Source organism: Lagopus leucura, unplaced genomic scaffold (assembly GCF_019238085.1).
Source record: "Lagopus leucura isolate 7727_CA_CO unplaced genomic scaffold, USGS_WTPT01 Super-Scaffold_100002, whole genome shotgun sequence".
NCBI classification, from domain to species: domain Eukaryota; kingdom Metazoa; phylum Chordata; class Aves; order Galliformes; family Phasianidae; genus Lagopus; species Lagopus leucura.
This window is the reverse complement of record NW_024962263.1, coordinates 46058547-46074313: the sequence shown is the minus strand read 5'-3', so window position 1 is coordinate 46074313 and position 15767 is coordinate 46058547. Positions and strand designations below refer to the sequence as shown.

The following is a 15767-nucleotide window of genomic DNA, read 5'->3' as shown; positions in this document are numbered from 1 at the left end:
CTAGTGAAAATCTTCAGATTTCCCACATTTTTTCAGCTTCTAATACAAGCCTGCAGAGACAGCTGCTGTAATTTTGAATTCCTTTGGAAGATGTGCCATTCCAGTTAAATATCAGGTGATACCCACTGCTAATTATGCAGGGGTGTAGGAATCAAGGATGTAGCTCTCTATTCTGCACCAGCTGTTGGAAGCACTGCTCTCTGTGTCAAGCTGGACTCAAGCTGGTGAATACACAAAAGTGAGTATCCTCTCTGTTTGAATATATTGTATTTTGTAAGGAAAAGAATATCAAGATTCTTAAGTACATTTCTAAGGAAATGTAATTTTCAAGCACTCAGAGCCACTTGTTCTTGTGCTTTGTGCCTCAGACTGTAGCAGTGGGTCTCAGTAATGAAGGTTTCTGCCTATTGTGTCTTATCGCTTCAATATTAATGAGTGGTGAGCTCTACATCTGTTATCATCACGCATTTTCCACACAGAGCAGCAGCTAAGCAATACTACAAAGCTAAGCCAATCTTCAGAGCTTTCTCTTCGTATTTTCCTATTAACGTCTATTGTCATTTTAAGGGCTAAACCCTACCTAAGGACATGCATTGAAATGACCATCTCTTCTGTCAGTAAATAGAGGCCATGCATACATCTCCTGGTAAAACACACTTCATGAGCCTCTTCATCCACGTTATTCCAGGGGTACTGAAATTGAGTCTCTTGACTCTTTCCTCTGATTAAAGAGTGTTACAACAGTAGCAGTTAAAAAAACAATTTCTGCTTGTGGGAGAGGATTTTAGTCCAGAATCTACTACTCCTTCCTCTCATAAACTTTCGGTTTTTCTTGCTTATTTTTCATAGGCAGCCCTTCCTTTATTGAGAACTACCAGCTGAAAAGCAACCAATCCTTCTGTCCTGCTCTCTTGAGCATTCATTTGTGGCTGCTGTTTCCTCAGAACATGCAGTCTGTAACCGTGGCAGTTTTGCACAGAGAAGTCATGAGGATAGTTGGGTCAGAGGATGTAAAGTTCCTGTAAAGTCAAAAGGAAAGTGAAACGTGAGATGGAGCAAGTAAGAGCATTTCTAACCATTATTAGCTGGTGCTGCTGCTCAGTTTTTGCTGTTTTGTTGGTGGTGGTAGTTAATATTTCGATTATATTTGATAATGTTTCTTTTTATCCACACATACAGTTGCTCTAGACCCAATAATCAGTCACATAATGAAATGAGTTCGTGTGTGGTCACAGAGTTATTTTCACTCAAGCATATGAAGGTGTGTAATTTTTGCTATGTAAAATCTGGTAAGTGGCAGGGCGTTTCAGTGTGTTGCTTATTTTATCCTTCAGAATTTGCTAATCACCAAACATATGCACACAGTTCCAGAGAAAACAAAGGAATGCAAAAGTATTAAATACTTACAGCTGCTCTGCTGAGGCGGCAGCCACATGCTGGCCTGTTGTATGGGAATTAATTGGAAAAGCTTCTACACAAAATAATCATCATCTGACTCGAATTTTGAGAGCCAATTTAGGATGTCTTACTTTTGGAGAAATAACTTCTTACAGGCTTCAGAGCTATATTTGATTGCAAAAATATCTGCTCAATCAGGCACTCCAGAGGGAGTGAAATACAAAGAATAAAGTGATTACCAGAAATCAACTAATTCTTGTCCGGCCCTTTCTTGGGAGTCAGAATGAGTTCATGTAGGTCATAACAGACAAATCTTTCTCTAAATGTCCTTGAAGTACTTTCACTATTGAGAGTCTGCAAATTAGATTTCCCTCTTGTTCTCCCTCCAGTGAGCACTGAAAACAATTGATCGCATCTTTGCTACAGAAGAGGGATAAGAGCAAATGAAAACTGGTGAGCTTGGTGACTTGGTGTATGAGAGGGAGAGGTAGGCTGCCCATACTGGGATATATCCACATTATTTGTTCCATACAATATCACTGGTTTGATACTGTGGGAACTTGGTTGGGTTCCTATGAATGTTTCTTGTTTTAGAACAAATAACAAAGCCATTCACCCTGATCTTTTGCAAGCAGGACATAAATCTTAAACATCTAATCATTTTTGCTGATCTGCTTTGGAGGTTCCCTCCAGCCTTCCTGCATTTCTTGTTTGTGCATTAAGCCTCTTCTAAGTTCTGACACATTTGAAAAGGAGTTCTCTCAATATATTCCCTTGTATGTGTGTATATACACTACACTATGTGTGCAGTGTTCACAAACAAGTCATTTGCCCAGTTACTGAGGATGGGCCTTTGTGCTTTCAAATTTAGGTTGAAAAATGAGTAGTCAGCAAGGCCACAGATAGCCTGTAGCAAACATAGCAGCCTTGGTAAGTGCCCTTTGTGCTGGTACTCCTCTTAGTGTCTGTAATTCAGAAATCAGAAATCCTAGTAGAGCATATTTTTAAGTATTTAGAATGAAATGACATCTTGCTAAGGCATATTTTCCTTGTAGTAGTTTAGCAGTAAATATTTTTTTCAAAGGTGTCAAGCTGCTCGATGCATAATGCAATTTGAAATGAGATTGTGTAAAGGTTACTTGTCAGCAACGTTCTTACGTTTCTACTTTTGTTTGGAACTTTTGGCATTACGTGCACTTTATATTTAGCATCTTAACATTTTCCACTTGCTTATTCCTCAGTCCTTCACTGCAAAAGTAGAATGGCCTCTGCTGGGTTACAGAGGTGTTATTCTGGTCATGTTAGACTTCAGGGTTGTTTTTCAGTTTTGAAATGTGCAGTCCCTTTAACTCACCTTTCTGAGAGCAGGGAATATTTGGTTAAAAATCCTAATGAGGAAAAATCAGTAGACCCCATTGACAACAACTTTATTGTGACACAAAACACAGATTTATGTAGGCAGGTTGTTGTTTCTTATGCACAGATACATCATCCAGGTCTTTTTATTGAGAGGTAGTCAGGTAGTCACAACTGCCATGACCAGTTCTTGAGGTAAAGAGAAAACATGAAGGAGAGACCAGCTGCCATTTGGCTGTGAAGGGCACCAGGAGCTCAGCTTGTGAAGAAGGCATGTCAAGGAGCTGAGGTAGTTGAATCTGCTGCCATTAGGGAAAATTGCAAAGTGTGGATTCCTGTGCAGATGTCCTTCTTCAGTTGCATTTTCAGTTTCTTTTTTGCTGTTGGTTTTGTAGGTTCCTCTTCAAGATCACACAAACCATGGCCACCTGAAAGTTATCCTGTGTCACTTGCAACAAGGAAACCTTGCTCTTTCATCAAGTCACTTAAGTTCTCTGTGAACGGGTTCTCTTATCTATTGTAACGTGCGATAACTTTGTAACGTCTGTGCTTCAGTACTGGTGCCGTAAGATTCAGCAGTCTACAACCACCTCAGACAAAAGCATCTTGACTTTCTATAACTGGAACAGACCACGGAGATTACATTCATTTCAGCAGCCCTGCCAGCAGTGTATATGCCTACAAAGATGGCGAGCTTCTTCCCCTGCGTATGCGCTCTGTTAGCTACTGATATCTTTGTCCCTGATTATTTCAGTTCCTTATGTTTTCAGAGTTTAATCCTGTCTCCTGGAGCACAGTGCTCTGTTCTTTACAAAACTCTTCTCCGAGGCTTGCACACACAGACATGGCAACTGGCTTTTAAAAGAGGCAGTATGATCTACAGCATGTATCATAGGACAGAAAAAAAGCCAGAAAAGCATATTGAGAGACAGATGCTACCCCAGATATCAGAATTTTTATTTCTGGATAGTAACTTCTCATCTGCAAAACCTGGGCTTTGGTCTGAACACTTCTGCTTCTCTCAAGAACACATGACTAGTTGTACCATTAATTAGAGGATGCAAGAAAAGTCATCTATTTGTATAAACTTACAGCAAAGAGATCATCTTCTATTAAGTATATATTCAAACAATATGTCTATTTATATACACTCAGGCTACAGCATTCTCTAGAGAAAACAGCTTAGGTAGATGTGTGCTCACATCATTTTTATTCTACTAGTTTTTCTTTCATAAATATTTGATTAAATTCATACAACATTCTTCCCATTTTGATGTGCAAAATTAAAAAGCAGACATTAAAGCATGTATTTGTTGTTTGAAGATATTATTTTTGGCACCTGGCATTTAATTTGAAATAGAATTTGAGAATCTAGAAGCTGATGTTTGACTGGCTTGATTGTGAGTTCCAAAGGGAAATTAAGCAGAACCAAGTGTTACTTGGTACTTAATGAAATCAGCAGAAGCATGCCACTGACTAAGGGTCTGTTCTCTAAAATAAAGTGATTTCTCCCTTGTTTATCATTAGATTTTTCCATTCTTCCACTTCTGGAAACACAGGCTGTTTGTTTGGAATACACTCTCTGTCCCATCTGGTTTGTAATATGTTCCTATTTGGGCATTTGTCAGTCAAGGGAAGTATGTGAGTTAACAAACATTTCTGTGAGTGAAACATTCTTGTGAACAACGCCTATCAGAATGTGGGTAGCAGAAGTGGCAGATAGAGCATGTGCTCAGCAAGAGAAACGCTGCATTGCAGATAAAGGGAAATGGCAACGTCAAGGCTCTGTGTGCATCTAATGGCAATCACAACAGGGACTTGCAGATCTTAACATGCCACAGAGCAGAGTTCTGATGAAAATAACAGCAGAATCAGCAGAATGACAAACGTAATACCCTCCTTTAATTATTATCATTTTTTTAGTGTATTTGGATTTTGAAAGCATTCCTGCCCTTAAACAGCACAGTGCCTTTTAAAGCCATGTATCAAGTGACTTGTTCTGTACTGACTCACTATTTATTCTTCTACCAGCAGTGTTTTGTGAAGCTGAGAGCTACCAACCATGTAAGTACCTTAAACTGTGTTGCGTAATTTTAGCTATTATGAGTTATGCACAGCAATAACCAGAGTATTACAGTGAGAAAAGCTATGCTTTTACTGCAGGCCATTTTTTCCCATGTTCCTCTTCCAGACATAGCACAAGAAGAAATCATCTTTTATTTTTTTTCAGTACACTCTCCCTTTTTTCATTCCATTAGCATTTTTCTCAAATGCTTCCAGAAAACGTTCCCCTTTTTATCCTTCCATTCCTTTCATTTATTAAGTCTTTCACTTACCTATTTTTAGAGGGTTGTAAGCACATGGAAATATATATTCTATCTCTCACCTATTTTACATGCCTTTCACGTGGGGTTCAGCCAAATTTTCTCCATGGGTTCTCAAGCTTCGAATCATATAGAGCACAAAAGCAGTTCATATATACTACTTTCCTTGGTGTAAGGTCAAATTTGAAAAGATGCACATGAACCCATCTATCTCTGTGCCTGGCTCATCACAAAACCAGTACAGTCAATAGAGATTTCTTTCAGTGGTAGCACCAAGGCACTGAAAAATAAGAAGGTAGAGAAATGCTGGCAGACCTACTGCTATGGATCCAAGCACCAAATTAACATGAGGAACTGCAGCATCATAATACAGAGATGCAAGGAGCTGGCTGCACTTTATCTGGGTACCTCAATAATAGAAAGAACCAGCAACAAACGCATTTATAATGATGTATCTTCCCTATAATTGGCAGTGTGAGATAATTCTTTCTGGCTTGTTCTTTTCTTCACTATGGCCTGCTGTACAATGGCTTTTCTACAGCTAGGTAGCAAAGCAGTGCAATTATTAGTCCTGTAGTCAAGTGCTGCATTCTTCAGGGAATTTATTCAGTGAACTTCTTGCTGCTCCAGATGGATCCTTGGGAGATTGAAGCTGGGTTTGTTGCTGCCATGTCCTCGTATGGCTGCACATTTTGGAGTGGAGTAACTAACTTCCCTCCACAGAGGTGATAGAAGGACAACTTAGAGTAGATACCCAATTTTTATGTAAATAGAATTGTGAGATGAATAACCATTCTCTGAAAACATTATGGGTCTTACTGAATTCAAGTAGATGTTGTATCACAAGTCCCAGTGCTACTGAGCAGTGTCATATCCACACAAGCTCTTGTCTAGCCTTTCCATTTGTTTAAAATCAAGCAGGTCCACATATCTTGGAACTTTCTGTGGATCCCAGATAAAAAAAAAATAATGAGTTAACCTATGCTAATAGTAGAAGTCTTAACATATTTGTCTGGATTTGGTGGTGGAATGTGCTCTCATAAGCATAGCTATGCCTGAATTGCAGATGCATGTAACAGCGCTTGTTGGTGCCAGCCAGGCTGGTTTTATGCATTGCTGTTACAGGACATTCACAAGAGCCCCACATTAGCATTCCCCACTGAAACACAGAAGGCTTCATTTAATTTATATGAAAAGAAAAATGTTGTTTCCAGACAGGTCTTAATAAGTTTCTGAAGCTGCAGATATACTTTCAAACGACTGCTTGACACCACATGGAATGATCACCATAGTCCAGACTGTGATACAATTCCATTGAGTCTAAGCACTGCACAAGGCACAGTGGTGCCCTCGATCACATCCCAGTCCTTTTCTCTCCAACTCGTGACTGCCTTTGTCACAGCCCACCCTATTAGTATGTTCTATTTTAGTATACAGATAAATGAAAAGATACAAAGCCAGGGGCTATAATTCAGAAATAGATGACGCAGTTTTTGGTTTTCACCAAACTAGAATTTAGTTGTGCTTTGTAAATGACACCGGATGCTATCTCTTGGTTGTAGCCCTGGGCATTTTCTATTCTGCCTGTCTAAAGAATGTGACTCTATTACCTGAGAAATCAGGGCACTTGTCCTAGGCTACAAAGTGCTGCCCACAACTCCATTGCCAGAGGGTTCTCTGGTAAGACAGACATAGTGCTTACACGATGGGATGATTTCATAGGTGATGTCTTTCATAGGTCTGGAGTGGAAGCTGCAGGGTCAATGTAAGCTTCTTAGTAGATGAAAGGAGAAGAGAACCCAGCTTTTGCCAAGGGCATCTGCTGAGATTCTCGAGCACAGAAGATACCGATGGTGGAAAGTGAACAGTTGAATGGTACAATTGGGAACAAAACCAGCTCAGCTGGGAGGCAAGCAGAGGAATCTGGGTTTTGGCCACTTGTATCACGACTTACACAGAAAGCAGTTTCCTCTAGAAATTTGTATATCAGAGGACATTCATGCTAGTCAAAGCTGTATTGCAGGGTTTAAACTCAGCTGTGTAGCTGTCTACACAAATGGAAAGGAGGACAATATTCTGCCTTGCAGATATGTCTGCTCAAGGGGCACTTGAGATGGCAGGAAAGGCACGAAGGGGTGTGAGAAGCTGTCTTATGACTAATTGCTGTTTGCAGCTGTGGATAGACACGTGTTTAATTATCTGCTACATGCATGCAAATTTCATTTGCAGTCACTAGAGCCCAGATGTTCCCTGGCGTAATACAAAGTACGACGAACTAAAGGAAAAGGTTTGGAGAGCCGACTAAGAGGGGCTAGGAGGGGCAGCTTCATGCTGTATTGCCTCCTACTGTATGCTAGGCCTGTCCCACCATTTTTCTGACTTCCAAGTGTGTATTTGTACATCCATAGAGAAATGAAGCCTGTTAACAGCCACTGCCAGCAGCTCTCAGCCCAGGCCAGCAGCAGGGGCTGAGGTGGGATGAATGGGGTTTAGCACCCAGCAGCAACTTGGAAGGGAGCAGGGGCTGGGCTCTTGGCTGCCCCCACACAGCCTGCAACTGTCCAGCAGAGCAGCACTTCTCTGTGTTCCTGGCTTGCTTTTCTCCTCAAGGCATTTCCCTTGGTAGGGGTACCTCCTCTCCTAGCAGTCTTAAGGCTCACCTTTCCTTCTTCACCTTTCTTTCTTCTTCATCACAAGTCCTTTTCTACTGTCTAGACTCGCATCTGTTCTTACTGCTTTTTTTTTTTTTTTTTCCGACTGCTAAGAAGTCAGTATTTTATCACAGAAACAGATTTGAACATTCTTTTAACTCTTTGTAGGAAAATGCTTTTTGTAAGATCTACACATTGCTTTCCCAACACTCAGAACCAGGAGTCCAGACAAACAGGACTACCACCTTCTTCTGTCAGCCCTTATCAGGTAACAATAAAGCAATGCTGATTTATACTGATCCTGCACCTGGCCTTTGTTCTGCTTCAAGGCATTCAACCTCTCTTTGAAAGGTTTAACTTATTCATTCCCATTTAATTAAATAACAGCTATGATCATTAGTGTTTTTGTGGTGTCTGTTTTGAATTAAATTTGTTCTGAGCGTATGTATCATGTTGATTCATTTTATCTTTCACGATAAATGCAATATACAGAGATTTAACAATCACATCTTTCTTTTGTGCACAGAGCTAACACAATTCCCAGAAAGATTTTTATTTCTCTGAGCCTGACAAAGGCACAGTGGGACCAATGCAGCTTCTTCAGATGTGGAGGAGCAGGGAAGAGCCTGAGGACAGGTAGGCTCAGAGGAATGGGCTCATGGCTGTTTCTTTGGGACTCCCCTGCAGTCCTACCCTCACCCCAAAACTGTCATTCACAGTTTATTTCCTTGGCCTCCCTATTTCCATCCCTAATGCTGCTGTGAACACCATCTGTATTGGTGAAAAGCTTACATTTATGCATATTTATGGAGAAAAGTGTTATGTCAGGATTTCTGCAGCTTCTGTTCTGTCAGTTATTGCATAACCAATTTAATCTGCAATAAAAATTCTCTATAAAGCTTGCCAATAAGTTTGAGTACAGTTTTATAAACTGTATGTAGAGCCTTATGCATGTTTTAATAAGGTGTATGAGCCAAAGTCCTGTGCAGTGGTTACATCTTCCCATTAAGGCACTGAACTTCGGATCATGCCTACATGTTTTCTTGGAGAACTGCCCAGAGTGCCTTTAACTTCTTCTCTACTTCAGTTTCTCTGTCTCCAGGGGTGTGCCATTACCTTTGATTTAACTGAATGTAGCAAAGAGAAAGATAGAACTTTCTTACATACTTGTCACCTTGCTCTGAGCGAAGTTCTATTCCTCGGAAGCTTTGCCTTAGCCCCAGGAATTGGTGATAGTTAATACTGCTAACCCTCCAGGTATATAGTATCCAGAAAGCAATTCCCATTGGAAAGTAATCAGAAGGGGCTAGGAATAAGATTTGTGGCAGGTGTCATTACTTCACAAGGTAAATCCTCTATACAAAGAAGTACCTTATACTGAACTTGGCTCAGAACCACAGAAGGGCTGAGTTTGGAATGGACCTGTTGAGGTCGTCTGGTCTATTGACTGCTCAAGCCAAGTCACCCACAGCCAGCTGCCCACAGCCGTGTTTAGAATAACATAATAGTTATGCTATTAACACAGTGTTAATTGCAACTGTCTGCAAAAGCTGGACACAGAGCCATTTATTTCAGTATACTTTAAAACTGCTCTTTGTTATCAATTCAGGCCTCAACAATTAGATCTGAAAAGTTTTTTCCAGGCTTAAATTCCAATAGTGACAGCTGTCTTCCCTGTTAATTTATAAAGAACTAAGATTCTCATGCATGCAATTATTCATTCTTAGCAGCACACAGTTCTGTGACAGGAATCTTTGGCATGGGCTCACGCACAATTGAGAAACCCATTGCTGTTCCAAGTTAAATATAACTGAACAGAGACAGAAGCTCATGGATGCCAACTGTCTTTTCATCCCATGTAATAATGCTCAATTTTTATCAACGAGAAGGTGACATCCCCACAAAGAAGCTACATCTCACGGAACGCTTCACATTCAGAACCTGTAGGAAAATACAGTAATTGGCTGAGATGTAAAGTAGCAGTAGATGGGTGTTAAAAAAATAAATACTTTGAATGCTACCAGCTGCAAAACAAGAGAGACAGCATGGTATGAAAACAGGTCAGAACTTGATTTCATTGGTACAGAGGGTCCCAAAAAGTGACAGAGAAATCAAAATTCATTGGTTATTCTGCCTTCAGTTCTTTATAGTCAGAGGATGCTTAGTGCAACCCTGGCAGCGAGTACTTCTTGCTGTTTTGAGATGTCTGGGCAAGCTGCACAAAGTAGGTTTATGCTTACATCTTGCAATCTTAATGCCCCAAGTGCAGCTATACTGTAGTATTATGGCACTACCTCCTGTAACAAAGCATTTCCATTTGCCAGGGACATCCATTTGGTATATTTTTGGAACACAAAGATAAAACAAAGATAAAACTACAGAAGACTGGGCCAGAGCGCCCTAAATTTCTTTACATCACTGGAGAAAGATGTTGAAGTTGTTTAAATGAGGAAACCACAAAGAAAATGGTAAGAGGCAAAAAGCTCTGAGCTCATTTACAAAGTCACAATGCATTTACAGATTTCTTAGTGAAAACACATTTTCCAGGCTACACCACTGTTTTATGAGGAGCAAAAAGGAAATAGGGAGGGTGAAAAAACAACAAACCAGCCAGCAAGTAATTCCCCAGGGACTCCAGAATAGGCAAAGCTCCAAGGAGTCCTTCCTAACAAGCGGTTACAAAAGCAGAGCGAGCAACTCACATTGCTTCCTACTGAAGTAAAAGCATGGGGGCTCTGCATTTGCAAGAAAGCTCCACAGCAGCAGCATAGTCTTCAAGCAGTCTCTGAAGATGTTTCACTGGGATACTTTTGTTTGTTAGAGCCAGAAGTAATAATATCATTAATAAGCAGTGAGTGAGTTATATTTCCCTTGTATTTATACACTTTTTTTCCTACAGTAACCATATGTTTCTTTTGAGAATGCCCTGTGACCTACTACATTTTGTTTGCCTGCAATTCCCACTGTTAGCTCTGCTAACTATCTTTCAGCTCCTATTATCATTTGGCTGCATTTTGTAGTTGTAATAAATGGGAACTCACTGGACTTGGTGTCATTCACCTCAGGTAACACACTCCCATTGAATCTAATCCAAATCAACTGGAGAGGAATCCTTTGCTCTTGATTCTTACGCAGGTAAGAGAGCAATAGCAAAACCAATGCAGTTCAGTCTAGAAAGGCAACCTGCCCACTTTATGTGCCATTCAAATAGTCATCACGTCAACCTAAACACAGTGCTAACGTGCCCAACTATTCAGCTATGTACTTGCAGTGCACTGAGCACCGTATTTCATATTTCCCCATAAAACTTTTCAGAACCTTCCTCAAAGGCTTGAATTGAAAGAGGAACAAACACACACTGGTATATAATTTTTTTTATTATTTTTAAGGTGAACAACAGAAACAAAATTCAGGCTGTAATACTGCTGCACCCTTGAATACAGGTGATGAGTAATAATGCAGGCTTAGAAAGGATGGCCAAGGCTGAGTGTTTTTGCAATTAAAAATATTAGCATTACTTAAAGGCTCAAATTGCAAATAGTAAAGATGACTAAAGAATAAAAAATGAGAGGAAAAACTCTTGTGGGACTTATTTACTTTTATTATAATAGAGTTATTGATAGAGTTAGGGGTCCATATGAAGTAGTACAGTCAAAAGAAGTAAATAATATATGGAACTAACTAGCAAATGCCAATACTCAAATGACAAAAGCCTTGGAAATACTATTTGTAAGAATAAAAATAACATGACAGAAGGTCTACCCAAGGCTTGCTTTGCTTTTTATTCACTTAACATTCCATTTTAGTACATTTGGTCACTTACGGTCTGCAGTGCATTGGGCAAACTGTTTATTCTCCCAGAGATCTTTCCTGGTGAACCTGGAACAAAAGATGTCTTCACAAGTGAAATTTCACACACTGTTAATTACTTGAAATGCTACTTAATTCATCTCCCATTTTCCAGAAGATATTTCACATGTAAGTGAACTCAGAATGTTCTGAGCACGGATCATAAAATGCATGAAATACAGCTCAGCGTGCACGTGGATTTCTTGAGAATTCTTCATGAGACTGACCTAAATGGGACAACTTCCTTCCTCACGTAAAAATTATCCACTGACTCTTCTGAGTCAATTTCTTTCTACTAAGAGATCTGTATCAGCCTGATACAGAGCTGGCCATGTTTAGGTACAAAGCTCAGAATTCTGGCTGGCCTTTAGTGATTGTGTCAACAATTTATGACAGCCCAACTCTTCAGAAACAATACAACTGAAGTAATCATGGAGGAGAGAAAACAAACCACCCTGAAAATTAGGGGGGCTTTCCAACTTTGTTGTTATGTATTAAGATTGACACTTACTGGTTACTACACCATAGATTTACTGAGGTCTTCTTACATTTTAAATTTATTTTCTATCAGCATTAAAATTAGTTCTGACAAAATAAAATCAAATGGAGGGGAATTGAAATCCAGGCCTGGCTCCAAGTTTGTGATGCAAACATTTTTGCTGTATTCACTTCTTCTGTGTGGAGAAGAGAAAAGGCTTTTTTTTTTTTTTTTTTTTTTGTGGCTAGGGAAAACCTGCTTCAGAGAGCAGTCTGATGGGCAGGAGATATTGAAACGTTACTGGAGGATATCTTGATTAAGTTTAACTGTTCTCCCTTTCTTCTCATAAGAATTGTCAGTTCCAGCTAAGGCCAGCAAATAAAATGAAAATTTCCTCACTTTTGGTCATCTGAATATTTGACAATGTACTTCAAAGGCAGAGGGTTACTTCAAGGCATCAGGTATAGAAAATATTCGGTTGTTGCTCTCTGATAAGATGATTTCCAAATGCAACTCCTCCAGACAGTTGGGTATTCCTTTTCCACATGGCAGGCTGCCACAGAGGAGAAGTGGTTCTGCAGCATGTCCAGACAGAAGGTGTCTCCCCTTGTGTGCCACTCCTCTGCTTGCTTAAAGACCTCAACCCCACTCACTTTCACCCCATCCCATTCCAGCAGAGTAGCTCTGCAGCTGAGAACCCTCTGCACCATGGAGTTGCTGTAGAAGAGAAGGACTGCAGGACTTTGCAATGAAGAGCTTTCTGACAGCCATCCCACCCACCCCAAAGACCTGCAGCTACAAGTACAAGGACAGAGAAAGGAGAAGCCCTGTCAAGTTTATTTGGGCCAACCCTGTATTTAGAAAAATGGAAACCGGGTTCCTCCACTCCACCACGGATCATGATCGGGTGCAAAGATGTGAATGTCAAAGAACACAGTCTGCTGTTTTCACCCTGCAATTCACACTTGAGAATTGCAGCATGTGCAACTACTGCTCATAATCTAAGTTGCCTTCATTTAATCAGAAGGAAAATCGATGGAAGAAACTTCTGGCTAAGAAGCTTACAAGAAAAAATTCTCTGAGGTTTTTAGGTGACACAATTCTAAGAAGCAACAGTGGTGGACTCCTGCTTATCTAGGCAAACCAGATCCTTAAACCAGATGTACAAAGCAAGCTGGATTTAGGTGTCTGAAAAAAGGAAGAAATACTAGGTTTAAAATAACCAGGCAAGAATATGGGTGGCTTTAAGAACATACTACTTTTATTTGGTTCCAGAATTTCTAGTATTTCAACAAACTCTCAGAGTTTCACTCCTTAAAGTGCTTCAAACTCCATTTATATTATTATTTTTAACATTAATGTACATTTCTGTATAAAAATTCTGTTCATCAATCCAAAGAGACTTATATTTTTATAAATTTCTTTACATTGGCGGATCGTATTTGCTCTCAAGTTTAGCATTAAGGCAAATTCCTGAAATTAAGACACTGGAATTCCACACAACTATACGCTGTTGTGGGTGAGAGCAGAATTTGACCCAGCAGGGTATATACAATTGCTTTTTCTGCATATGTTTCCAAAGACACGATGGATTACCCTGGAAATCAATGACATTTAATAGGGAGTTTATCAAAGCTGATACTTCAAATTTGCTTTGGCACAATCCACATCCAAAGGATTCATTTTCTTATCAACTACTCTGTGACACAGCAAGCAGCAAAAGGGGAACCCACAAGATATGAATTCACACAGTACTTCAGCAGACCCAACCTGATGAATGTACAAGCAAAGTTACGTGGCCGTGCACCCACGCAAACTCACAGCCCCGTGAACCTCTGAAATTCTCTTGGTGGAGACAGGTTTGCCATTGATGCTAATATTCCGAAGACAGCCAAAAAATGGATCTTTGACTGGAAGCCAATGTGAGTCCAAGTTTGCTAAAATGAGATAGAAGAATAAAGTCAATAAAACAAGAAGGATTTTAAAGATGAACTAATGTGAAGCTCTCAAAAGAGGGAGAATGATATAAAACTGAATGCACGAACAGAACTTTCGTTTCAGAAAGGAATAAAAGCCAGTAGATACATTAAAAAACAAAGCAGCAATAATTTACCTGGAATTTTGCCGAAGTAGAGAGCCTGATTCACATATTCAGGAGAGAAAGGTGGATGTCCAATGGTGTAGTTACTCTCCGTGCCTACTTCTAGCTGCACAGTGTTCACCTTCTGAGAGACTGCAAAAAACAAGTAAATGAGAGCTCTTTCTCAACTCTATTGAAGAACCAACCAGCTAGGACACTATTTTAAACCAGCAGGAAAAATTTAACTTGTAGGAAAAACAGATTTCATTTCAATTCAAAGTCAGATTGACACATCTAGGTACTCTGGGGCTAAATACAGCCAAAAAAAGCCCTCTTATGTAAAGCCTTGAATTAACACAAAACACTTACATTGTTCTTAAGAGTGCTATAAGAATAAGCAGAGAAGAAATGATTAACTAAGATCTGTGGCTGCAACGCTCTGTGCCCCCCTTCTTTCCAAGCTGCAGAAGAACTGGTGTGATACAACGTACCTGTGATTGTATGCCACTGTCCATTAGTCAGAGATTGCTGAGGTGTGACTGATGTCTGAAATTCTCCTGCTCTACCATTTCCAGCAGCAATGACCTGTAAAACAGTTTTGGGTTAAGTTACCACAAAGAAAGGAACAGAAAAATACAGTAATTTAAGTAATTTATTGAACTTGTGGAGGGCTAGGTTTCACCTAGTTTAAGAGTTAGTCATTGTATACATATTCCAGAAATTTTGCTAGCAGATTCTCAGGAACAAATATTTTACAAGTTTTAAAAGCAAAAATACATCTTACAAAATGGTTTTAATGGTTTTGAAATAATCTTTCTGCATCAAAGTCTTTTCTTCTACACCTACTCTTCAATTCCCAAAGCAGTCACCTACACACTTCACATCTCCAGAGAGAATCACTGCAATGTATTTCCCTGGACCTTCACATTAATTCACTCAGGAAGCTTGCAGCCTGATTACTTACTATGACATCTCCAACAAGAATCTCCTTGTGTTTTCTCACATCTTTCTCTTTATTCCCTGTAAGCAGGCTATTTGTCATCGACATCTTCCTCTCTTTTGGTAATGGCCAAGTAGCTGATATGCTGAAATCCATTTTCTACCAGGTTCCTCTGATGGTGTTCCATTGACCTGTTTTTACTTCCTATTGCATCCTGTCCATGCTAACAGCCAGCACGAATCTAAGTTACTGCTGAAAAAGGTGTCTGATCTCATCCACAAGTGCTTCACAACTGTTGGTGCCCCTGCTTCTATGTGCATTTGTGTTCTGTTGAGCAGAGACATCTTTTTATTTGAGGTCTCTACAGAACCAAGCACAATGGTTTTCTGGTCCAAAATTCAGATTCTAAGGCTATCACATTACAAAAAAAATGCCAAAATAAAACAAAACAAAAAAATCAACATTATGACACTAGAGAAGTAGCTTGCAAGCAAATCTGGGAGACATGGATAGTTTTCACATAGGGTATGATCCCACTAGATTATATAGTATCAAGAAAAGCCTAAGAAAATGAAGACTGTGCCCTCCTGCTGACATGTGAAGAAAACATGTGTGAGCTAGCGTGTACACAATGGAATCTGGTAGTGTAGGCATAGAGACAGGTTAAATGCTTAATTTTCTATGCCGTGAT

At 39.8% G+C, this 15767-nt stretch overlaps 1 protein-coding gene across 1 annotated transcript in view; it reads right to left on the bottom strand.

Annotated features, from left to right (window-relative positions):
- Positions 1 to 13299: 13299 nt before the first annotated feature.
- Positions 13300 to 15767, bottom strand: part of LAMA3 (laminin subunit alpha 3) — a 112747-nt gene continuing 110279 nt past the window's right edge. Inside the window, exons 76-78 of the mRNA XM_042869575.1 lie at positions 14628 to 14721; positions 14170 to 14289; positions 13300 to 13993 (exon numbers count right to left, since the gene is read on the bottom strand). Of these exons, the coding sequence (XP_042725509.1) occupies positions 13848 to 13993; positions 14170 to 14289; positions 14628 to 14721 (360 nt within the window). The 3' untranslated portion in view covers positions 13300 to 13847. The remainder of the gene's footprint in view (positions 13994 to 14169; positions 14290 to 14627; positions 14722 to 15767) is intronic.